General features: G+C 50.2%; 1 protein-coding gene across 1 annotated transcript; it reads left to right on the forward strand.

Moving 5' to 3' along the window:
* Positions 1-445: 445 nt before the first annotated feature.
* Positions 446-23,598, forward strand: Il22ra1 (interleukin 22 receptor subunit alpha 1). Its single transcript, XM_036177415.1, has 7 exons — positions 446-488; positions 4,194-4,326; positions 5,230-5,408; positions 8,741-8,916; positions 16,370-16,508; positions 20,424-20,545; positions 22,645-23,598. The coding sequence occupies exons 1-7, from the start codon at positions 446-448 to the stop codon at positions 23,596-23,598; spliced, it is 1,746 nt and encodes a 581-aa protein (XP_036033308.1).
* The last annotated feature ends 1,846 nt before the right edge of the window (positions 23,599-25,444 follow it).

Consider the following 25,444-nt stretch of genomic DNA (forward strand, 5'->3'; position numbering starts at 1 on the left):
TGAAGGAACGTTCTGATTCCCCCCTCACTTGCCCCATCCTTTACTTCTTGTAATGAATTCTTAGGGCAGGCTTTGATATGTGCTGATTGCTACCTGATAAGACTGTATTTGGGCTTTGCGGTTCCCTCTCAGTGTGCTGATACACCACCAGGGGCCTCAGGATGAATCAGTCACCAGACCAGATAAACAAGCCCTTCTGCTGAGGTGCCTCATCTGCACTCAAGAAGGGAACCTCCCTTGGATCTCACCCAGGCTCTGGAATTCCTCAGCACCAGACTAGGCACCTTTGTACCCCTGCCCCCACGGGCCTGGATCTTAGTCTGCTCTCCTCTCCCCGCCCTATGCCAGGCGGAGCCAGCTGCCAAAGCGGCAGGACTTCACACACACAGCCCAGCCTCCTTGCAGGGTCCAGAGCCGAGGTCCAAAGGGGCCCTGGCGGGACCCAATGAAGATACTATTGACCATCTTAGCTGTGGGAACCCTAACCGGTGAGTGCTTCCTAACCTGTCCTCAAATCCCCCTGCCCCAACAGCCAAGGAGCACATTTGCCTCCTCGTGCCCCAAGAACCTCCTAACATCCAGTTTCATTTTCTTCCTTGCTGGCACTGGACTGGGGGCCGGGTTTTTTCTGGAGACAGAGATGGCCTACTCCAGGTAGCTGGAGGGGATGCCAGAGTACCCCTAGACCTAGCTTCTTGAAGGGACTCAATTGACCTTCCAGTATGCAGGCATTGGCCAGCTGTCTGAACTGGGGGTGCTGAACAGTAGGTAGCGTCTTAGCCTGGGGGTGGGGACCTACTTCATGTTCAGCTTCTGACTAAAGAGAAGGTGACAGGCTAGACAAAGCTGGAGTCAGGCCATCCATTGCCTCTGTCCTTGTCTCCTCAGGCCACTCTGGCTGGATCAGTAAAAGCACTTTCCTTCAAGAGTGGCCAGATGGGCTGCACTAACATGCCCGGGTGCCCCTAGAAAGGAGACTACCACTGTGAAGTCCAATAAAGTGAATTTGGGGGTTCATACCTATGAGAACTTCACATGAGCTGTGGGCATGGCCTGTTCTCCTGAAATGGTTCTCAGAAGCCAGAGCTCAGGCCTGATGGAAGGAAGTGGTCCAGCCGTCTCATGGACCTCCTCCTTGTTTAATGCAGAATTCTGTCCCTAAAAAAACAAACGGGCTCCGGCTCCTCTCTCCAGACATACAGAGGGGCCCTTAGCATCAGCAGGACTTCCTCACAATCCAGCCTGTGACAGGCTGTGGAGATTAGAAACCACGATCCCCCACCACCACCTCCGCAATTCCCCAAAGTGTGTTCTCTTATGTCCCACAAGTTGTGGTGTGGAGCTGTGACTCTCCTGACACTTTAAGAGGGGGTGGGGACACAGAAAGGAGCCCTGGGGTGACAGGATTCTAACATTAGCCTCAGACACAGGCTCCCACCCCAGCTTTCAGGCTGGCTCCAGGTCACTGTGGATGTTGGCTATGCATTTTTGTTTTGTTTTGTTTTTCCTTAGCTCCCACACCAGCTGATACATGGTTTTTCCACACAAATGTGAAACCTGTCTTTTATAAAGTGGCCGGACAGCCAGACTCCTCAGCATACATCTCCGTTCCCGGGTTTCACAATGTAGACTTTCAACCAGGAAGTGTAGGGATGACGCAGGCGGGAAGGGGAGAGCAGATGGATTTCAAGAGGGAAAGAGGAAAGAGAGGCCTCATTGACCCCCTAAGTTAGGAGGGGCTCTGCCCACGTAAGAAAGCCCACTCGGGTCCTCCCCACCCTAATTCCCTTCAATTAGGGATGCTTCCAGCCTCTTCCAGCCAGACATCCTCCCCAAGACTGTCCCTAGTAGCAGCCTGCCCTGCAGCAGAGTCTAATCCACCCGGAGGGGACATTAAACTCACCCCAGAGAGACCCCAGCCTTCTCTCAAATCCACTCTCTCCTGCGTGGGTCTCACCCCCGTGTCCACCTAGAAGCCTCTACTGAAGTCTGTATTACCTCTGCCGGTCTCTTGTCCCCAGCCTAAGACCCAGCCCCATAGAGAATTCTAGAACGGGCCCCAAATCTGCCCAGCCCGGGATCCGAGCAGAATGATAGACACATCTCAGGCTCAGCAGCACAGCCACCACACCGGGTGGCAGTGGGAACTCTGCAACCCTGTCCCCAAGGTCCCACTGTGTGAGCTGTGGGAAAGCCTGGAAAACAAAGGTTGTCACAGCTGCTGCCCCAGCCTGCCCCAGATTCGGGGAGGTGTAACCAGGGGACCTGCAGAAATAGGGACAGGCTCTTCTGATCGTCTGCCCACCCTCACCCCTGCAGCGCACAGGCCCCTCTTGAGAGAGCCATGTAGACTTGAACTGTAGGAATGGCCACCCTCCCCTCAAGCCCATCATCTGCTCGTGGCTGTAGTCAGGTGTGAGGGAGGCAGGCACGTACACATCAAAGACATATGTACTCAAGGCCTTCACTCAAAGCTCTGCACCTGTTCCTTTACTCACCCTCGCCAACCAGGCTGTTCTAAGTATGTTCAGAGCTGGAGCAGCTCAGCCGCCATTATCTGCCCCTTCTTCCTCACCACGGGTGGGGGCTGGTGCTTCAGAGGCCCTCCCTGGTCACCCTGGAACCCAGGCCTGTCTGGCCCTTTCCTTGTCTAAAGCTGAACAAAAGGCCTGAGCTGGAAACGATGGCTGACAGACAGGTTCTGTCTTGGTTTGGGGTTGGGGTTTGGGGGACTAGGGGTTGAAGCTCTGCTCTGTCTCAGAGCCTACACCCCCAGCCTGTGTAGCAAATTCCCTAGCCAGTCTTTTGTCCTTCTCTCTCCTTCCATCCTCCTTGAACTGGTGCCCCCTCCCCAGGACTCAGATCACTAACACCCCCACTTAGCAGAGGTGGAGGATGACACTCCTTCCCCCACACTCCTGCTTTCCAGCCCCTCCCTTACACTCGGGACAGCCAGAGTCCTATGGAGAGCTGGTCACCCTCCTCGCTCCACTGCTCAGCTGAGCAGTCCATGGAGCCCTGGGACCCTGTCAAATGCTAACTGTGGCACTGGTCGATATGACTAGCTCATTCATGAAATGGAAACATGGTAGTCACCATCTCATAGGGTGGGCGTTCAGTGAGGGGAGAGGCGGGGCCCGGTGGCTAGCAGCTGGCACGTCCTTCCCCATGGTGACCCTGTCCATTTGTCAGCATCCTGCGTGAAAGGTCTCAGTGTAGAAGGCTCCTTTGCCATTCAACATGGCTAGTAGGTGGGGACTGACATGGGAAGAATTCACAGTACGTTATTCACCACTGTGTGAAAGGATTGACTTCAGACACGTGCTGCTGTCTTGGGGCTTTTTCCCAGAGCTCTCTAAAATAAGATTAAGGATGCCAACTTCAGTGTTGAAAAGTGAATGAGACAGTAAGTATTCACAAGGTGTAAAGAAGTCTGACAGCTTGGTTCCTGCTGGGAGCAAGGGGAGAATTTAATGCTTTAGGAAACCCCTTGGTAATTCCCTCAAAAGTTAAGAATAAAGGCCAAGGCTCAGCAGCAGAGTGCTCGCCAATCAACATCTCAGATCCTGGATTCCATCCTCAGCAATGCAGAAGATAAATGAATAGGTAGGTAGGTAGGTAGGTAGATAGATAGATAGATAGGTAGGTAGGTAGGTAGGTAGATAGATAGATAGATAGATTATAGATAGATAGATAGATAGATAGATAGATAGATAGATAGATTATATATAGATAGATAGGTAGATAGATGATAGATAGGTAGATAGATAGATGATAGATAGTTGATAGATAGATAGATGATAGATAGTTGATAGATAGATAGATTATAGATAGATAGGTAGATAGTTGATAGATATATAGATGATAGATAGATAATAGATTATAGATAAATAGATAGATTATAGATAGGTAGATAGTTGATAGATAGATAGATAGATAGATAGATAGATAGATAGATAGATTATAGAAAATATTCTAGAATTGGGTAGTAGTGACTGCTGCACAGGGTGGAGATGATCTCAGAAGACATTGACCTGAACACTTTAATGATGGATGTCTTGGCGTGTAAACCATGGCTCACTAACCAGGATGAGAGCAGGGAGCAGCGCTGGAGAATGGGGTGCCCCTCTCCTTGAGGGGAGGGATCCTCAGTGTGCCAACTCACTGACTCACCCTGCTCCCTCTTCTCGCAGCTCACACTGCTGACGACGCGTCTAGTCTCCTTCGATACGTGAAATTCCAGTCCAGCAACTTTGAAAACATCTTGATGTGGGACAGTGGACCAGCTAGCACCCCAGACACGGTCTACAGCGTGGTGTATAAGAGGCAGGTATCTCATCCTCCCCAACTCCAAATGTCCCCACACAGACAAAGCTCTGCTCCTTTCTCTATCCCTCACAAAGGGAAGACACAATTAGAGTTAATAACTCGGGAAGCAGAGCCAGGGTTTCCCTGTGTAGCTTTGCACCTTTTTCCTGGAACTCACTTGGTAGCCCAGACTGGCCTCAAACTCACAGAGATCCACCTGCCTCTGCTTCCTTCAGCATATCCTACCAGCATGCGCCACCATAACCAGCAATAGAACAGGCAGTGGAGTCAGACTGAGTGTGAGAGCCAGCTCTAACCATGTAGCCTTGGACAGTCAGGGAAGCCTCAGTTTCCCCATCTGTCAAGGGTGGGTAATGACAGTATGCTCATCACGATCTCAAGTGGAATAAGATGGCCTCACTAACACGCATGCCCTCTGTGTGATAAAGTTCTAACAACTGACTGTCATGGGGGCATATGGGTCCACGGAAGCTGCACCCATGCCTCCTACCTGGATCTGGCTCTAGCGCCTCCACAAAGCCCAGGTCCCTTCTTGGTCCTGCCACTTTAACATGTGGCAAGTCACTCTCCATCTCTGAGCCTCTGTCTCCTCACCTGTCAATTAGGGCTCATAGGGCTTGTGAAAGGCTAGGTGGTAAGGAACACAGATTAACTCAGGCTGGCAGGGTTCCATCTCGTCATCAGATGCCCACTTCAAGCCCTTGGTCAAAGCTCTCTCCTCAAAGTGCAGCTTCCTCCCTTGAGAACAACACAAACACACCCGTGAGGACCATTGTGAGGGCTGACTTCAGCAACCGCCCGCACAGACGGCTTTGATGCTCAGTAAATACCAGATGTCCTTATCACCATTAATAAGCCACAGGCCCAGTGTGGCTCCTCATTCCCTGCCTTCACCTACAGGTACGGAGAGACAAAGTGGCTGGCCAAGGCAGGCTGTCAGCGGACCACGAGGAAGTCCTGCAACCTGACTATGGAGACAGGCAACTTCACCGAATTTTACTATGCCAATGTCACGGCTGTCAGCTCAGGAGGGCAAGAAGTCTCCAAGAGAACTGACCGTTTCAACTCACTGCAACACAGTGAGTGAGGCGGGGGTGCCTGCTAACTTCAGGAAGGGGAGAGGCTGGCCACACATCTGGGGGAAGGGAAGAAGCTGGCCTACACATCTGGGGGGAGGGAAGAGGCTGGCCTGTACATCTAGGGTGAGGGGAGAGGCTGGCCACACATCTGGAGGGAGGGTAGCGAAGGGAGAGTTCTCAGACCTTCTGGAGTGGTGGGGACCCAGCAGATCTCTGCACTCAGGGATATGGTTTTCAGAGAAGGTATTTCCAGGCCAGGGTACATCCCAGGGGGTTGTTCCTTTTCTCTACCTCTATTCAGAACTTCCTAGGTTAGAGGAGGCCCCACCACCACAGCTGGGGCTCCTAATTCATTTCCCCACTCTCTTGGTACCCCTTGCCCATCCTCTCGGGATGTAAAGCCCACCATCTCTTCCTTTGCTGCTGAGTCTTAGATAAGATCCGATTCCTCCCTTGACCCTGCCAGCCCTGCCTAGCCCAGTACACAGGTAAAAACACTGTTTTCAGCAGGTCTCATTCTCTGCTGGTCCCTCCCTGCCTCAGCACCTACACTGCTCCAAATGAAAATATTGCATCTGCACAGAGAGTCTGTCCACGTTCTTCTTCCCTTTGCTCTCTGGGTGATACACAACTGTTTACGTAGCACTAACGTAGTATTAGGCATTGTCTGTTAATGGTATACAGAGACCGTGTTAGGCTGAGCACAGTACTAGGCCACTCTACACAATGAACTAAGAACTACAGATTTGTGCATTGGTGAGGCAATCCAGAAGCAATCCCCACAGACACTGAGAGCCCCTGTGCACTGTTCATGTGGTCCTCACAGCTCAGGCCACAACTGGCAAAGACTGCATTTGCTTATATATGTGTATTCTCAACCTCCCCCACAAAGACAGGAGCTCCAGGACAGCCTATGGGACCCACTGTGTCCCATGCCATGAGCAGAGTGCCTGCTAATACATAGAAGAGACTCCATATATGACCACGGAATGGAAGAATGAACGAATGAGTGAATGAATGCCAGGTGCCAAACCCTATACACACTAAGCATGTGGTGATGTTGACTGGCTTACAAAGTCACAGTTCGCTGTGTTTTGAGACAGACTCTTAGTCTGTAGCCCTACCTAGCTTGGACATCACTTTGTAGCCCAGGCTAGCCTCAAAATAGCAATGTCTTGGTTTGCTTTCTATTGCTGTCGTAAATACTGACCGGAAGGGAGACACAGGCTTATCTAAGGCTTGCACATCCAGATCACAGGTCATCACTGAGGGACACAAGGCAGGCTCACCGCACAAACCGTGGAGGAAAGCTGCCTTCTGACATGCTCACATGCAGCTAATTTTCTCATACAGCCCAGACCTGCCTGCCTAGGGATGGCACCACCCACAGTGGGCTGGACCCTCCTACAGCAATTGCGATCAAGAAAGTTTCCCACAGACAGGCACACGAGCCAATCTGATGGGGGTTCCACCTCGGCCTCTGATCTAGCGTCACATTCTTGTTTTGGAACCTCCTTTTTCTATATAACAGAGTCATGAACTTTGCCCCTTCTAGGGACCATTTTCCTCAACCTGATTTCCCATAGGTATGAAACAACACGTTCTAGTGGAATCCTAATTCCTTTTCCTTTCTGAAGACATTTCTCTCCATTTTCCTTCTTTTTTTAAGATTTCTTTTTTACATTTGTTATTTAGTTTTGTTTGTCTATCTGTCTGTGTGTCCGTATCTGTCTGTGTCAGTGTGTGTGTGTCTGTGTATGTGTGTGTGTCTGTGTCTGTATGTGTGTGTGTGTGTCTGTGTATGTGTGTGTCTGTGTGTATGTGTGTGTATGTGTGTGTCTGTGTGTGTCTGTGTGTGTCTGCGTGTGTGTGTGTGTGTGTGTCTGTGTGTGTATGTGTCTGTGTGTGTCTGTATGTGTGTGTCTGTGTGCATGTGTCTGTGTCTGTGTGTGTTTTTGTGTCTGTGTGTCTGTGTGTGTGTGTCTATGTGTGTATCTGTGTGTGTGTCTGTGTGTGTGTGTGTGTGTCTCTGTGTCTGTGTCTGTGTCTGTGAGTCTGTGTGTGTTGAGGTCAGAAGACAACTTTTGGGAGTTTGTTCTTTTGTTCCATCATGTGGTTTCCAGGGATTGAACTCAAACCATCAAACTTGGTGCCAAGCACCCTTACCCACTGAGCCGTCTTGCCAGCTCTAGCTCTGCTTCTCAATTTCACTGGAGTAAACATTCTTTGGCTATAATGGTCTAAACCTTGAAGAACACAAATCCTTGTTAGACTTGGGCAGATCAGATTCAGGGCAAGTGGGATGCATGAACTCCTGAAATTGGATGACAGATTTTTGTGTGCTGACATTATCATGGATAAAAGCACCAGAGCAATCATCATATTATTAAAAAAGATATGCAGGGGCTGGAGACATGGCTCAGTCAGCTCTTGATATATAGCTGTGAGGACTTGAGTTTGAATCCCCAGCACATGGCTCAGTCAGCTCTTGATATATAGCTGTGAGGACTTGAGTTTGAATCCCCAGCACCCGTGTAAAAAGCAAATATAAAAATTGTCAGCTATGGTTGTACTGGCCTGTAACCCCATCACTGTGGTGCAGACAGGTGGGTCCTAGGAGCTCAGTGGCCTAATGATGACTTCCAATTCAGTGAGAGGCCTAACACAAGACACCCAACACTCTGACAAACTACCTCAGCAATTAAGAGCACTGGCTGCTCTCGCAGAGGTTCAATTCCCAGCAACAACATGGCAGTTCACAACCATCCGAACTCAGTTCCAGGGGACCTGACACTCTCCTCAGTCTCCTTGGACACCAGGTACACATGTAGTGCATAGACAGGCATGTAGGTGCACCACCCATATACATAGACTAGACCCAATATCCCCTCCACATGTACACACACACACACACACACACACACACACACACTTTTTTAAGGTATTGTAAAACAGAGAAGGTCATTTGGAAAATTCCATCCTGAGAGAGCAGAGTCTTGGGAGCAGGAGCGATAGCATTGGGCCGGGTATTATTTGGACTCTGTCTGGACCCAACAGCCATTGATACCCCCTAAGTTCTCATTGCAGCAGACTAAGGGGAAGGGAGTTCCAGGCACATATTGGGAATGCCAGGGCTAGGATGCATCGAGGCGGAACTAAAGGCATCACCACCAGGGCTGGTTCCCTTCCTGTCTGGGTACCTCCCCATCACCCTCTGTCACCCCCAGGCAGCCTCGTTCTTGAACAACAGCCACCCAAATGCTTCTTGTCACATGCTGAGTTCATCGCTGCTCCACAAATCATTCTGAGCTTTTCTCTCTCCCTCTTTCTAGCTACCCTCAAACCACCGGATGTGACCTGTATCCCCAAAGTGCGGTCCATCCAGGTGCTGATCCACCCCACACTCACACCCATCCTCTCGGAAGATGGCCACCAACTAACCCTGGAGGAGATTTTCCAGGACCTGTTCTACCGCTTAGAACTCCGTGTCAACCACACCTACCAAATGGTAAATACAGGTCATATCCCAGACCTTCCTGAACCCCCTTCCCTCCCAAGAATATTGGTCTGCTTTCAGCAAAAGTGACACATTATATAAAACAGCACTTCCCCAAAAATGTCCTTGTGGGGTTCCTAGAATCCTAGTGGGGTCATGAGCCACGACCGACCTCTGTAGGCTCACATATTCCGTAGCATGCTCAAGGCAAGTCCTCCAGAGCCAAGGCTTCAGTTTTGTTCCATGAAAACTGTTCATATTTAATTTTATACCGTGCAAACTTCTCAGATTTAATTTTGTAACATGTAAACTCTTCATATCTATTGGACCAGATTCCTTTGCTTGGTTGGTACATTGATTGGTGTTTATTTGTTTGTTTGTTTGTTTGTTTGTTTGTGGCAGAGTATCACTCTGTAATCCAAGATGGTCTTGAACTCACTACAAATTCATAACAATCCTTCTGCGTCAGCGCTACTATTATAGGCATGTGTCACTGGGCCTCGTTCAGAAAGCTTTATTTTATTTTATTTTATTTTATTTTATTTTATTTTATTTTGCCTAATGTCCTTCAATATCCCAGAGAACAATAGAATTCTATTAATATCTCCAGTTTCCCTCTCTCTCTTTCTATTTTTCTCTTTTTGTTTTTAAATTTATTTTATTTATTTTTCAAAACAGGGTTTCTCTTTGTTGCCCTGGCTGTCCTGGAACTCACTCTGTAGACCAGGCTGGCCTCGAACTCACAGAGATACACCTGCCTCTGCCTCCCGAGTGCTGGGATTGAAGGTGTGGGCCACCACCGCCCGGTCAGTCTCTTTAGAAAATGTTGGAGCCAAGGGGCAGCAGCCACACCTGTGTCAGTAGAGTCCTTGCCTAGCATGTGCAAAGCTCTGGATTTGGTTCCCAAAACCACAGAAACAAAGTGTGCTGGTGTATGCTTATAATCACAGCTCAGAGGTGGAGGCAGGAGAATCAGGAGTTCGGGACCATTCTCAGGCAGCAGGTTTGACCTGTGTGAGTCTGTGTCTAAAAAAAAGAGAGAAAGGAAATTAAAATCCTGGAGTGAGCCCGGAAGTACTTGGGGAAACTGTGTGTCGGGAGTGACTTAAGATGGGTCCTAGGGGTTGGGGATTTAGCTCAGTGGTAGAGTGCCTGCCTAGCAAACGCAAAGCACTGGGTTTGGTCCTTAGCTCTGGAAAAAAAAAAAAAAAAAAAAAAAAGATGGGTCCTAACAAGAGTTCAAAATGCCACAAGTGGCAGACCGTATGCAAATGATCCAACTTCGTACACTCCCCTGTGTACCATTAATCCATGACTCAGTTGGGTGAACCTTTATTTCCTTCTCTGCAGTTCTGGAAAAAAAAAAAAAAAATCCCTCAAAGAGTGAATGACCTAGTGGATGGGGGAGGGGTTAAAACAAGAATTGGAACAGGCCAAGCTGCATGTCAGCTCGGCAGGACTGAAGAGGCTGCAGAACACTCTGGGGAGTCCATGCCACTTTCTGAGGCATGCAGGCCTGTCACTTACCTTCATCACAGCTCCGAGAATGGGAGCTCGCATCTCCATCTTTGAGATGAGAAGACAGACTCAGAGAGGTTAAGCCACTCACTGGACAGGGTCACAGATGCGAGCAAAGCCTGCCGTTACCCTGGAGGGCCTGCATCTGTGGTTGCACCACCATCAGAAAGAGAAGGAGGACCATGCACAACGTTTTGGAAAGCCCGAAGCTGGCTATTCTGGCTGGAGCGTGAAGCCGCATGAGGCAGTCTTCTGGCACACGCCTTGGACCAGTGGCGTCAGAACCTCCCAGGGAACTTGGTCAAAGCGCAGCTCCTGGGCCCTGTCAGAAGTAACTTAAGGGACAATAGGAGTCTCAGAGGTGTCAGCTGGCAACACAGGAGGGGTGTGGCAGAGCTGAGTGCTGCAGGTCACAGAAGCAGGAAACACAGAAAGAGGACACAAGAAGAGGCCAGGGCATGACTTGGGTTTCAAGGACACACATCCAGTGGCCTCCTTCCCCAGAAGACCACTTCCCACCTCTCACTGCTTCCTAGTGGAACCGCCAGATTGCCAATCCATTGAGCGATTGATCCATTCATCGGGTCAGAACCCCAGCAATTCTTTGAACACGCTCTCACAGACACCCCCAGGGACAGCCTCTCTGTCCCCTAAGTGGCTCTTAATTCAATCAAGCTGATGAGATTGACCATCAAGGGCCCCTCCCAGTCTGCTCAGATGTTTGCAGCTGCCTGTCTGAGTCCTGGACTGCAGTGACCATCCCATGGGGACTCCTCCCTCGCCTTGAAGCTGGAGAACCTCTGGTGTGCAAGGACTGTGGGAGACAAGCTTGAGGAGCCTGTTAGGACTGTGCTGTAGAGGCCAGGGGTGCCGGTGGTGGAGGATTTCCACAGTCGTCATGGGAACAGCTAGAGATTAGCCTGTCATCAAAGAAGCTCCTTCTGATAAATATTTGCGTTGGACTAAAGATTTTATGATTCCTGATTTCTAATTTAATTTGACCTGTGGTCGGTGAGCCTGCTCTATCTGAATTAGTCTTTTTGTTTGTTTGTTTTAAACTCATGAAGGTTTGTTTTATGGCCTGCCATCTGCTTGGCTTCTGCAGAGAGTAAGTGTGTTTGGAGGTGCAGGGCAGTGTGCTCTACAAACACCGACTAGATAGTGGGGCCCAATGGAGCTCTCCCATCTGTATCTTTTCTGACGGGGTGGGGGGCGGGGTTGGGGTGGGGGTGGAGCGCCTGTATTGTTCTTTCAGCTAATAAGAGTACTGAACGCTTCAGCTAGGCATCTGAGTTTATTTATCTCCCCTTAGTTCTGTGCATTTTTCTGTCATGCATTTTGAAACTCTTATTAAACATATGCATGCATGATTCTCACATCTCCCTATAAGTTGGCCTCTAATCACCATGACATCCCCCTTTTTTTAAACAGGGTTTTTTTTTTAAGATTTATTTTATTTACTATGTATACAGTGCTCTGTCTGCATGTTTGCCTGCATACCAGAAGAGGGCATTAGATCTCATGGTTGTGAGCCATCATGTGGGTGCTGGGAATTGAACTCAGGACCTCTGGAAAAGCAGCCAGTGCTCTTAACCTCTGAGCCGTCTCTCCAGCCCCGGACATCCCCCTTTTTATCTCCTGTTGAAGTCCTTTGTCTGACATGGATATTGCCACTCTGGTCTCCTTATAGTGTGTATGGCATATACATACATATATATTTAAAGATTTATTTAATGTTTATGAGTGTTCTGACTGCACATATGTCTGTGTATCACATGCATAATCAGTGCCCCTAGAGATCAGAAGAAGGCCTCAGATCCCCTGGAACTGGAGTTATGGATGGTTGTAAGCAATTATATAGGTGTTGAGGACTGAACCTGGATCCTGAAAGGTTAGTGGATGCTCTTAACCACTGAGCCATCTCTTCAGGCTCCAAAAGAGAAGCTGGAGAGATGGGCTCTGACATGGGTACTAGGAACCTAACTCTTGGAGTTTTGGTTGTAAACTGTAGCCTTTAATGTCTGAGCTATCTGTTCAGCCCTGGTGCCTTTCTATAACCATTTATTTCTTGTCTGTGTCTTTATATTTAAAATACATCTTTGCAGACAATATCCGGACAGTTTCCCTTTTGAGGTTTATTTTGTGCATTGGTGCACGTGTAGGAGCATGTGTGTGTCACGGTGCATGTGTGGAGGTCAGAAGACATCTTGCAGGAGCTGATTCTCTCCTTTTACCACTTAGGTTTGAACTCAGGCCATCAGCCCTGGCGACAAGTGCCTTTACCCACTGAGCCACCTCGAAGGCCCTTTTCACTGACAGGCAACTCATATGCCATAAAAACACATTCTTCTTACCATTTTTGTAACATGTGGACTAGAACTCAGAGCCTTGTAAGTGCTAGGTGAACACCCTGGCCACATTTCCAGACCTAAAGTCACCCTTTTGAGGTACAGAGTCCCGAGGTTTTCAGCACACCACAGAGGGGCCCCACCACCCCTCCTACTTACTGCGATTCATCCTGTCAATTTGTCTTCGGTTTCTGTCTTCTCTCCTTCCCAACCCATTGTTAAGGACACTCTGCACTTTTTAAAAATAAGATATTGTTCAGTTCTGGTTACCAATATTTCTATTTACCAGACACTACTGAGACTTCTTTCTTCCTTTTTTCCGAGACAATATTTCTCTGTGTAGTTTTGGTGCCTGTCTTGGATCTCACTCTGTAGACCAGGCTGGCCTCGAACTCACAGAGATCCACCTGCCTCTGCCTCCCAAGTGCTGGGATTAAAGGCATGTGCCACCACCGCCCAGCTTTGAGATTTCTTTATGCGCTGCATTTTGTATGTGTGTAAAGGGGCACAGGTGCCATGGCACAAGGTCAGAGGACAAGGTCAGAGGACGTGCAGGGGTCAGTTCTCTCCTTCCTCCGTGCGGGATTGAACTCAGATCCCCAAGCTTAGCAACAAACCTTTATCTCTGAGCCATCTCACCTACCCTCATTTATTCATTATGAACATATTTTCTTTTACTTCCTTGCACACAATTTGACAGATTCAAAAGTATTGTATGTTAAGCCCAACATTCTGGTCATGTTGGGGGTCACAGTTTTTGCTTTCCTTGTGTGTTATATAATGTATCCTAAGTATTATGAATGCCATATTGTAGCGACTCTGGATTGTGTTAACACCTCCAAGGGTATAGATTAGTTTTTGTTGGGGGGGGGGTGGATTTTGTTGTTTGTTTGTTTATAACAAAGTCTCCCACTGTAGCCCAGGCTAGCCTGGAACTTATTCAGCTATCCTGTCTCTGCCTCTCTACTGCCTCCGTTCTCAACTTTCTGGGGTGTTTTTGCACTAACTTGGCTAAACTGTCACTCAGTCTTTATTTTACTTAGGCTTGGAGGCTGCCTCACACATGCAATGTGTTTGTGAAGGCATCCAGGGGCAGGGCTGAGTTCTCACAGAGAACCTGGGCCTCCTCCACAGAGTGCTCCTGTCTCTGATTTGCCCCCACCTTCCAGTTATTGGAACACCCCAAACTGTCCTCTGGTTATCCTGGCAAAATGACACAGCCTCTAGGCTTCGGCCACCCCATAGAGTGCAGGTTGGAATCTGCCTTCAGGATAAAAGGCAAGAAAGTCGTTCCTCAACCCCAGCTTTCCCTCTGTGGCTTACTCCCCAGCACCTTTAGACAGGTTTTTTCATTTTGATCATTTTATTCATTGCTTTTCATCACCATGACCAAAGAGCCCAGCAGGACCGCTTAAAGAGAAGAATTGGCTCTTGGGCTCACGGTTCCAGAGGACTCAGTCTGTGGTTGCTGGTACCGTGCACTTGGGCAGAATTCATGGTGGAGGAATATATAGCCGAAAAGGCTTTTCATACACAGTAAATAGAAAGCAAAAGAAGGGGAGGAGAAGAGACAGGAGGGGAGGGGAGGAGGGCTGGAGAGATGGCTCAGTGGTTAAGAGTGTGGCCTGCTCTTGCAGAGGTCCCAAGTTCAATTCCCAGTCAGGTAGCTCATAACTGCTGGTAACTCCAGCTCCAGGGGATCCTAGCTTCCAAAGGCACTGCACTCACACACACACACACACACACACACACACACACACACACACACACATACACACATGAAAGCAGGGTCAGAGACATAATAGCTCCAAGGACCCACCCCTTGACCCTTGACTTACTTCCTCAAGCCAGGTCCTACCTCCTGAAGTTTCCAGAACCTCTCAAAATATTGCACCTCTCTGGGAACCAAGCAGTCAAAACATGAGCCCATGTGGGACAGCTCATAGCAAGCTGTCATAGTGTCGTAGACGTGTTAATAATAGTTGTTGAATCCCTGGAACCAGAGTGAAAAGTGATCAGACATATGAACAGATGAGCGCAAGGTGAGGAGTCAGAGGGTCACAGGCTGAGCCAAGACAGAGGTAGGGAAAGCTTGGGAAGGGTTTGCGGTGCCGTGCTGTCTGCCCTGGACTTGTACCACAGGATATTTGCTGTATGAGCTCCACAAAAGAGTAATTTATAAAATATATCCACATATTCCACCCACTTCATGCAGATATCCCCGTTCCCACCAGCCCAGGCCCCTCCCCCATCAACCAGCACATGACCTTAAACCTTGGCTCATTCGTCCAGAAAAGAGAAAGCATGGCCCAAATGGAAAGGGTTAAAAAAAGAACAAGCTGGGCATTGGTGGTTTACGCCTTTAATCCCAGCACTTGGGAGGCAGAGGCAGGAGGATCTCTGTGAGTTCGAGGCCCACCTAGGCTACAGAGTGAGTTTCAAGAAAGGTGAAAAGCTACACAGAGAAACCCTGTTTCGGGGGGGGGGGGGGAGAAGGAGTCCTGCTCCTTTAAGGGAAGCTGTTAGCCACAGAGGATGAGTTAGGTTTGGGTCTCCAAGATGAGGAAAATTAGAAGTTATAAAGAGAATTTGAGGACAGGAAGCAGTGTAAGGTTGGGAACATGCAGTGTGGAGGTGCCTGCCTGGTGCCACCCAGAAGGGGTTTGTTTTGTCCATCAGAAACCCTTCAGAGTCTTCATCAGTGACCGTAGAGGCCACAGGTCCAGACGAGATCATTAAGAGAGAGATAGATGGGTGAAGAGTTCATCCTGCGGGGCACAGAGGGGCTGACACAGGTGACCTAGCCACAGAGTGTCAGGAGCCCCCAAGGGCAGCACCAGGCAGGCTAGTTGGGGGAATCTGAGGTAGGGGAGCTAGAGAAACCTGGGGTGAGAGAACCCCAAGTGGTTATGGCAGCAGGACAGCAGACAGAAATGAACCCCAGCTTACTCAAGTCAGGGGTTCTCTGAGATACGATAAAAGAAGATGGGGGAGAGTGAAAGGCCGCCAGCTGAGCTGCCCGGTCATCTTAGTGTCAGAAAGAGGAATGAAGAGGGGTGCTTTATACACGAGTATGGGGTGTGTGTGTGTGCGTGTGTGTGTGCGCGTGTGTGTGTGTGTGCGTGTGTGCGTGTGTGTGCGTGTGCATGCGCGTGTGTGTGCGTGTGCATGCGCGTGTGTGTGTGCGCGCGTGTGCGTGTGTGTGCGCGTGTGTGTGCGTGTGCGTGTGTGTGCGTGTGTGTGTGTGCATGTGTGTGTGCGCATGCGTGCGTGTGTGTATGTGTGTGTGCGCGTGTGCGTGTATGTGTGTGTGCGTGTGTGTGCGTGTGTGTGCGTGTGCGTGTGTGTGTGTGCGCGTGTGTGTGCGCGTGTGTGTGTGCGCGTGTGTGTGTGTGTGTGTGCGTGCATGCCTGTCTGTGACTCTGTGTAATGTGTGTGTGTTTGCGCATGCGTGCATGCACGCCTGTCTGTGACTCTGTGTGACTCTGTGTGTGTGACTCCGCGTGCATGCATGCATACCTGTCTGTGACTCTGTGTGAGTGTGGGGGGGGGGGTGTGAGTGAGTGATGCAATCACGCTGGGTCCTCTGTCCATTTCAGCACCTTGAAGGCAAACAGAGAGAATATGAGTTCCTGGGTCTGACTCCTGACACACAGTTCCTCGGGTCCATCACAATTTTGGCTCCAATGTGGTCCAAGGAGAGTGCCCCCTATGTGTGCCAAGTGAAGACGCTGCCTGGTGAGTTCAACTGAGGCCGTGGGGGGAGGATTCCTGAGTGCCCAGCTTAACCTCATTCCTTCCTCCCTGTAACCAAGGGGATGCTCCGCAGGGCTCTGAGAACCCTTGGAGACTTGTGGTGTCGCATTAAGATTGATCTTTGTTTATCCATAGCTGATGGGTTCACTTAGTGAATGTTTAATCACCACCCTCAGCCAACGCCTGAATTTCTTTCCTCTGGCCAGCTTTGTGTAAACTCTGGCAAAGCAAACATGCGTTATCAACTCAAGGAGCATATACTAGGGGAGGAGGAGTGCAGGGGTGGGACAGAGAGGATCAAATAATCCTCAATACCTTCAAAGCCAATGAACCACAATGGTGATAATGATAGCTCGAATTTCTGCTAAGCGGACCAGGGACTAGTCACTATGAACCATGACTCCCGCACAGTCTTGGGGAGCAAGGAGCAGGTACTTCAATCACTTTCATTCTACAGAAGAGGAAACTCGGGTTCAGAGGGTTACATAATTTACCCAAGGTCACACAAGAATGATGGAATGAGGCCCAATTCTAGTGACTCTGTTCTAAGCTCTGTTATTGTTACTGTACAGATAGTTTGAGTCATCTACTTGGGGAGATAGTGGCATGGTCCCTTCCTCTAGCCCATTTTGGGGACTCGGGCTATGGCTCAGTAGCAGAGCACAGGCAAGGTTTGGGGTTCCTTCCCAAACTAAGAAAAGTAAACTTAAAAAAGCTGCGGAGCATCTGCTCCTTGGTTAGGCTCATGTTCCCAAGCGAGTTAGAAGAGGCGTGGTGCTTGAAGCTTCCAGCTAGAGCAGGACAGTGACATCAGCGGGTGGGGATGTCCGTGAGGGTGGGAGTCCACCAGAACTGTCGTGTTCAAGTGACTTCTGCCAAGTGTAGTCTCCCTCAGAATGTAGTTTGAGAACTGGCCCTCAGTGCATGGCACTGCCTGAGAAACGGTCCCTGTCCTCAGCTTTGTCTGGAAACTCAGCCCATCAGAACCTTCGAGAGACTAGCTTCTCTGCCTGAATCCCAGAGCATTATCTGACAGGAGACGCAGCTGGAGGGCCGCCAGCCCTGGCCGACAGCACGGGGCATGCCCTTCCTTCATGAGGGACCCGGGCACCAGAATAGAACCTGGCAAGCAGGAGGCTCGGAACAGAAACCACTTTGTAGGTGCCAAGCTGGGGCGTGTATAATGTGATCTTTGACCTTCACCCCAACCTCATGGGATATATGTCACCTGTCCCCAGGCACCCCACCCCACCCTACCCTGCTTCTGGACAGCAGATGGGCCACTCCTCATCCATCTTCCTGGGGGCTTGACCCCATGTGAGCTGGCTTGCAATACCACACTAGGTTTTGTTTGGGTTTGGCTTTTTTCTTATGTTTTAAAACAGGGTCTCCTTCTGTAGCCCAGGCTAGCCTCTAGCCTCTTGAGATGACAGGCATACTTTCACTTGAGGTCATTGCTGCTGAAGCTGAAGCTTGCTTTTCTTGGGTGTTTCTTGCCCATGGACCTAAGATGCTTTCTCCTTAAAAAAGAAATATGTTACAAACTTCCTGCTGTTACGAACGACTCCGTGGCCAACATGCCAGATGCTTTATGCATTCTTCTTTCATCTTTATGATTACATATGTTTCTTAATTTTTAAAACACTACCGCCCAAATGTTGGTAGCATAATCCTCATTTTACACAGGAGGAACTCTGGCTCAGAGAGGTTAAGTAACTTCCCCAAGGCTACACAGCTTGTCAGTGAACCCAGTTAGCTTTGCCTGACTCTAACCATCTTCTCACAATCTAGCCCCTTCTGCCACAGGCTTACCCTGTATTTCCATTCCAGAGAGAACATCCTGCCCTTGACCTTAGTCTAGGTTTGCTCTCTCCCCAGATCCCAGAATCCCCTCTTTATTTCCTCAGGATGCCTGGGAGTTACAGAATAGCATCCTAGCATCTTGGTAGGGGAAAGGGGTGTCAAAGTTGTCTCACCTCGTATATTTCACAAATGAGGAAACTGAGGCATAATTGTACATTGTCTGTGAGGATACGCTCTGGAGTCATACTCATCCAAGGAGCTGTGTGACCTTGGGCAAGTCACTGAACCTCTCTGGGCCTTATTCTTGTTGCCAAGAAGAGAACATCCCTGTCCCTCTGTGTGTTCTGGTGATTTGCTGGGAGAGCCTGGGCAAGCAGGTAAAGCTCAATAACCACAGGCAACTCTTACCAAAGATGCTGGACCATAGAGGATTGCATGGCTGGAAGGATGCTCAGCTCAAGAGCAAAACAGACCTCTAATGTCCCTGTTCCTCATCTTCAGGTTGTCCTCTTTATTCTCTTACCCTGCCTCCGTGGGTGAAATGACCTATGGAAATCCGTCAGGCCAGCGATGTCCATGTTCCTGGAACAAAGAGTGGCGGCTTTCCATTAACATGGGGCATATTGTAGAGATGTCCAGGTCATTCTTCTCAGTGTATGGGGTGCCAGTGACAGGGACCAGCCCATTTCTTCGGCCTGGCCCAGATCCCCCAAGGCCCTGGACTAGAGGAGGCTGGAGGTTAGGGTTCTGAGATCTCTCCAACATCTGGTAATGGACTCCCTCACTGAAGCCAGCTGGGGCCCCAGGGGGTCATGAAGAGAAGGAGGCCACGAGGGGCCAGGACCCCAGGTCATGTAAACAGCTGGTCACCGGAGCTCCCACCAGCCTCTGCCTCCCCAGCCTTCCACGAGCGCCACTCACTCAGACTGACAACAGGAGAAATCACACCAAGAACCCTCCATGCCTACCCCGAGACAACGGGGCAGCACAGAGACAGAAGTCAGAACTCTGCTTCCCTCACTTTTCAGAGGCTTGGTGACCCCCCAGGGTCCTCTGCCAATGCCAGAGACAGGGGACAGGTCTTCCTCAGTCTACCCTCTGACCCCTGTCAGGGAGGCAAGATGGCCCTCAGACCCCAGCGGGGGGTGGGGGGGGGGGGGGGGGGGGGTGAGGACCCAGCCTGCTCACTGCTCTCCTTCCGGAAGCTCTTCCTCTGATACATGAGAGATGAAAAAGGTCCCTAGCAACGGTGACAGAGTGGTCTGGACCCTCTACACCAGAGGTTCTCAACCTTCCTAATGCTGCCATACTTTATTACAGTTCCTCATGTTGCGGTGACCCCCAACCATAAGATTAGTTCCGTTGCTACTTCATAACTGTAATTTTGCTACTGTTATGAATTGTAATGTAAATATCGGTCTTTTCTGACAGTCTTAGGCAACCCCTGTTTGTGATTCCCCCCCCCATTAAGAACCACTGTTCTAGAACCTTCTAGACCAAACTCTGAATAGCAGACACTTGGAAGTCCCTGTGCCTATGACAGAGCTTGAGTCCTGACCAGGCTCACCTCCTGCTAAAGGAAAATATTGGCTAGCATACAGATGCTTGGCCCAGAGAGTGACTAGAAAGTGTCTAGATGTGGGGTCTGAATGAACTGGCCACATGGGCTGGGACATTGGTGGCCATCTGGGACCCCTGGCTATGTGAGTTGGAGCCACACTGAGGAAAGAGACCTGAAGAGAGACCTTCATTACATCTCACTTTTGTTTTTAAGGCAGGGTCTCATGTAGCCCAGAATAGCCTTAAACTCATGCAGTACCTGAGGACTGATTGCCTTGAGCATCTGATCCAGTCTCTGCCTCCCAGATGCTGAGATTTCAGACCTGCACCCTGCTTATACGGTGCTTTATTGAGTACAGGGCTTTGTGAATGCTAGGCAAGCCCACTACCCCCGAGCTATATCCCTAGCAATGCATTTTACCCTTGAAGGTGGTGAAGAACTCATCCTGACTGATAGGGTCACATAGATTTTGCTAAGGACGGGCCCTGGAGGCTTCCAAGCCTCACACAGCCTTCTCTTGCCCTCTTCTGCAGACCGGACATGGGCCTACTCCTTCTCAGGTGCTGTGCTATTCTCCATGGGTTTCTTTGTTGGCTTGCTCTGCTATCTAGGCTACAAATACATCACCAAGCCGCCTGCACCTCCTAACTCTCTGGTGAGTCACCCCCCTGGGGCTAGAGGGAAGTATCTTGGGGAGACCCTCCAAGTCCCAGAGGACAGGGGAGCCCCTGATCAGTGCCAAGTTCTGCCACAAAGTAGATTGGGTTTATAAAGATGGTCTGGTGGGTTCCACGGTGTGAAGAAGGCATATGATCAGGACAGTGGGATTGAACAGAGGTAGTTTGAAAGCATCAGGGTCAAGTAGGAACACAGGTCCTGGGGAATACCAAGGGCTGAGCAGTGGGGCTCTATGGGGCTGCAGAATGCCTCACTATTTGAATAGAAAGTCAAAGCTCAGTGTATGGGTACCGTCGGGTAATCCCAGGACAAAGGGCCCTGATACAGAAAAATCTCAAGGTCCAGGCCAGCCTGAGATGCATAGTGAGACTTTATCTTACAAACCTACTCCCACCACCAACAATGAAAAAAATATAAAACAACAACAAATAAATAAACCAAAAACACAGGCAAAGTGGTAGCTATTCCCAGCACTCAGAAGTTGGAGGCAGGAGGATCAGGGTTTCAAGCTCATCCTTAGCTACAGAGTGAGTAAGAGCCTGTCACAAAGTGTAACGAGGGCTGGGGAGGCAGCTCGGTTGGCAGAGGTTTCCCAGCATGCACAGGACCCTGGGTTTGACTCCCAGAACTCTGATCTTAGCACTCAAGGAAGGGGAGGCAGGAGGGACTCAAGCTCATCCTTGGCTACATACCAAGTTCAAAACTAGCCTAGGGTACATAAAACCCTGCCTCAAAGAAACAAAACCAGCCAGTCACGATGGCCCACATCTTCAAGCCCAGCCCTCAAGAGACAGAGGCAAGAGGATCTCTGTGAGTTTACAGCCAGCCTTGTCTACATAGCAAGTTCCAGAACAGCCAGGCTGCATAGAGAGACCCTGTCTCAAAACAACAACAACAAAACTAAACAGAAAGCCCCTAAATGGGCAGCCCAGGTCTGCCCTGCAAGGCCACCCACTGCCATTTTTCCCCATGAGAATACAGGCTTCAGATGGTAATGTGAAATCTCTAGTTTCAAATACTGACATCTAGTTTTAGCGCCAAGTCCCTAGGGAGTCAATACATCTCATCAGCGGCCCCACCTGGCTGTGGGCCCGGCCTCAGCTCCAGCAGCAAGGTCACCATCAGAGCCTCAGGCTGAGCAGCGTGGCTCTGGAGCCAACTCTCTCCATCTGCGGGTCTCAGAGGGCATTTCACATAGTGTCACAATCCTGGCTACCCAGTGTCTCTCAACCTCCTCTGGCCCTCCCCACATCCGCATCCATTTCCACCTCAGTCCCTCATAGCCATGCAAGCCACAACCTTGAGGAAGCCCAAAATCTGGGTCATCTACTTCCTGGGCTGTCAATCACCTAAGTTACTCTACCAGAGATGTAACCCAGACCTTAGATGTACAACATCCATTTACTTGTTTGGTTTGGTTTTTCAAAACACAGTCTCATGATGTAGCCCAGGCTAGCCTCAAACTCAAGATTGTTCTGCATCGGCCTCTAGCATGAGCTGCCTCAGAGGCGGGGTGCATTTGGAGGGAACTCTGTGGGCATGAATTGTGTACATCTTGAATGGACCTCAGTGCTTTGACAACCCACATAGAGGGCCTTGCCTATCTATATCACAAAACAGAACATGAAGCTGGCTTAGTGGGTAAACACTTGCCATGCAAACATGAGACCAGAGTTAGGATCCCTGTACTCACATAAATGCTAGGAGGGTGTGGCAGCCCATCCATAAACCCAGTGCCCTAGAGGCAGAGACACAGGATTCTCAGATCAAGGTGGCTAGTTAGACCAACCAAATTGGTGAGTTCTGGGATCATTATCAATACCCTGCCTTGATATAGAAGATAAAGAACGGCCAAAGATACTGGGTGTCAGTCTCTGGCTTCCACACACATGTGCATGCACATACACTCAAGCACCCATGAGCACACACATCATGTACAAGATCATGGGGGGTGGGGGAGAAGGAAGGAAGGAAAAAGAAAGAAAGAAGGAAGGAAGGAAAGAGGAAGAGAGACAGAGAGAGAGACAGAGAGAGAGAAGAGCATGCCCTAAAAGGTGGATTCTTGTCTTCCCACAGAATGTCCAGCGTGTCCTGTCCTTCCAGCCACTACGCTTCATCCAGGAGCATGTGCTAATCCCTGTCTTGGACCTCAGTGGCCCCAGCAGTCTGGCTCAGCCCATCCAGTACTCCCAAGTGGTGGTCTCTGGGCCCAGGGAGCCACCTGGAGCTGCACAGCGGCACAGCCTGCCTGAGGTCACCTATGTAGGGCAGTCAGATGTCTCCATCCTCCGGCCCACCAAAGCGCCACCTCAGCAGACATTGTCCCCACCATCCTATGCCCCAAAGGCTGTCCCTGAGGTCCAGCCCCCTTCCTATGCACCTCAGGTAGCCTCTGATGCCAAAACTCTAGTCTACTCTCCACAGCAGGTGATGAAGCCCCATCCTTCCACCCATAACGAGCAAGGCATTCTGGACAGCTGGCCTGCTTCCTATGCTGTGTGTGGGGAAGACACTGACAAAGACTCCACTCCTGAGCTCTTCTCCAGTCCCAAACACCCCATGCCAAAGGGTCAGCTTCAGGAAGGCACTCTGGCTGGAAGCCATCTTCCTGGGGCCCTTTCTCTGCAGGGACTCACCTCCTTGGCTCAGGAGGCCATACAAAGACCCAAGTCACTCCCCCTACCTCTGGAATTTTGCACAGACAGAGGGCCTGACCTTCACGCACTGCACAGCAGTGAACCAGAGACACCACGGTACTTGAAGGGGGCGCTACCCCTCCTGTCCTCTGTCCAGATCGAGGGCCACCCTGTCTCCCTCCCTTTGCATACCCATTCCCTCCCGTGTTCCCCCTCTAACCAGGAACCAAGTCCCTGGGGCCTGTTGGACTCCCTCGTGTGTCCCAAGGACGAGGGTCCGGTGACTGAGGCTGAGGCCATGAGCCACAGTGTTGCAACCTCTGAGCTGGAACAGTCCACAGAACTGGATTCTCTTTTCAAAGGCTTGGCCCTGACTGTGCAATGGGAATCCTGAAGGGAGGTCAGAGCAAGCAGGCCTGGGCTTCCTCCTGCCAGACCCGGCTGACAACCCCACACCCACTAGGCCACAAACTCTAAGGCCAACCCCAGGTGGGTGCCCTGGTGAGAACCAGCAAAAGGAAGATTTGGGGCCCAAGTGGGAATACAAATGTATGGTGAGGGTTCTAGCAGAGAAACCACAAGGAGGTGGCATGTGCCAATGGCCTGTGCCACAGAGCCAGGCAGGTAGGACAGATAGAGTGGAGATAGACACACCCACTCCACCCCTCAGCTCCTAGGACATGGGGCTGGAGGCTGCCTATCTTCACTTGCTTCCTGGCCAGCTCCCTAATGTAGTTCAACTAAAAGTGAGGCATCACCTTCTCTGAAGGAGCTTGGGTTGGAAGCTAGGAGACCCAGTTTAACAGGCACTTCTGCCAAGGCCAGAGGTAGCACCGTGGCAAGACTTCAGGGCAGAGTGTGGTTAGGGGCTCACTCCCTGCCAGAAGCCCCTTCTTTGCTCTTCTGTGGAGGCTTCACCCTGGAATGGCCTGTTAGTCCATCATAAGGTGAGAGGGGTGCAGCACAAAACTTCTCTGCAGGCAGAGGTCCAGAGAAAAGCATTTCAACGGGGCGTGGAGCTGTGAACCCAAAGGCTTTGGAGCCTCAGCATGTCTGGGCTCACATTCCAGCCTCTCCACATGCCTATCATCTGTATGACATCAAGCAAGTGAATTAGCTAGCTCAGACCTCAGCTCCCTCATCAATGAAACAGGGATCATCCCACTTACCTTTATTGGGGCCAAAAATGTCTGGGAGGTGTTTGGTGGCAGGGTCCAATACCCGGCCACTGTCTTCTGCTGGGAGGGTTTTTTGTTTTGTTTGTTTTTAAGTCTGGAAACACAAGGAGGGCCTCCTCCCATTCACGTTGGTTCATGTGTGTTTTCTCCTGGGATAAAGACTGTTGCAGGCAAGGACTGAGCTACTAGGGCAGACAGGAGGAGTCTCTACAGGGCCTTCTGGAAACAAATGGCAGAGAGCTTTCTCTTTGAGATTGCGGGTGGAAGCTGTCTGGACAGATGCCATCTCACAGGGAGCCCCAGGCCTCTGTCTGCCCCTTCTCATGACACAGTGGCAGTACTGTACCACCCTGGCCCCCTGATCCCGTGCCCGTACCAGGAAGAGGAGGCATCCTTTACTGTCTGCTGTCAGAAAGCCATGCCCATTATACCACTCCCGTCTCAGAGGGGCCTTATGGGAGGAACCTGAGGCCCTGGCCTATCCAAAGCCGTGCCATGAAGCCCACCCTCAAATGCAGTGTCTTTTATGTCAAGAGTGGATGCTCTCTGTTCTGCTGAAATTCTCGGGGGCTAAGTCTTACTGAACACAGAAAAGGAAGGGCCCCTAAAGGGCTCCTGAGAGATAAGTGCCCTCCCCATCTTGCCAAATTTCTGAGACACAACACCACACTACATCTGCGTCATTGTGGCCCTTCAGAAGTGCACCGTGCCCTTCCGCTGTGCTCACCTGTGTTTCCCCCTTTTTTTCCCCACCTCACCCCCTTAATGACACATAGTGACAGGTGGGGCATTTATCTATATGTCATTAATATTTAACCTCCCTCCAAGGTCATTGACCTGGTATCTCCAGCCAAAGGTTAACTGCCTTCACTTTGTTTAAGAGTAAAAAGTCACTGAATAGCAGGCCTGTTCTCACTTGGTCAGCACAACCAGAGCTGCAGAGACGCTTTTATGGAAGGCCATAAACTGGCTGCCAACTCCCAGGACTATGTGGGTAGCAACCATAACAGAAATGAGGTAGAAACAGGAGTGTCTAAGGAGGAGCCCATGGCCCCCTCTGAG

The sequence above is a fragment of the Onychomys torridus genome, chromosome 2, assembly GCF_903995425.1.
Source record: "Onychomys torridus chromosome 2, mOncTor1.1, whole genome shotgun sequence".
NCBI lineage: Eukaryota > Metazoa > Chordata > Mammalia > Rodentia > Cricetidae > Onychomys > Onychomys torridus.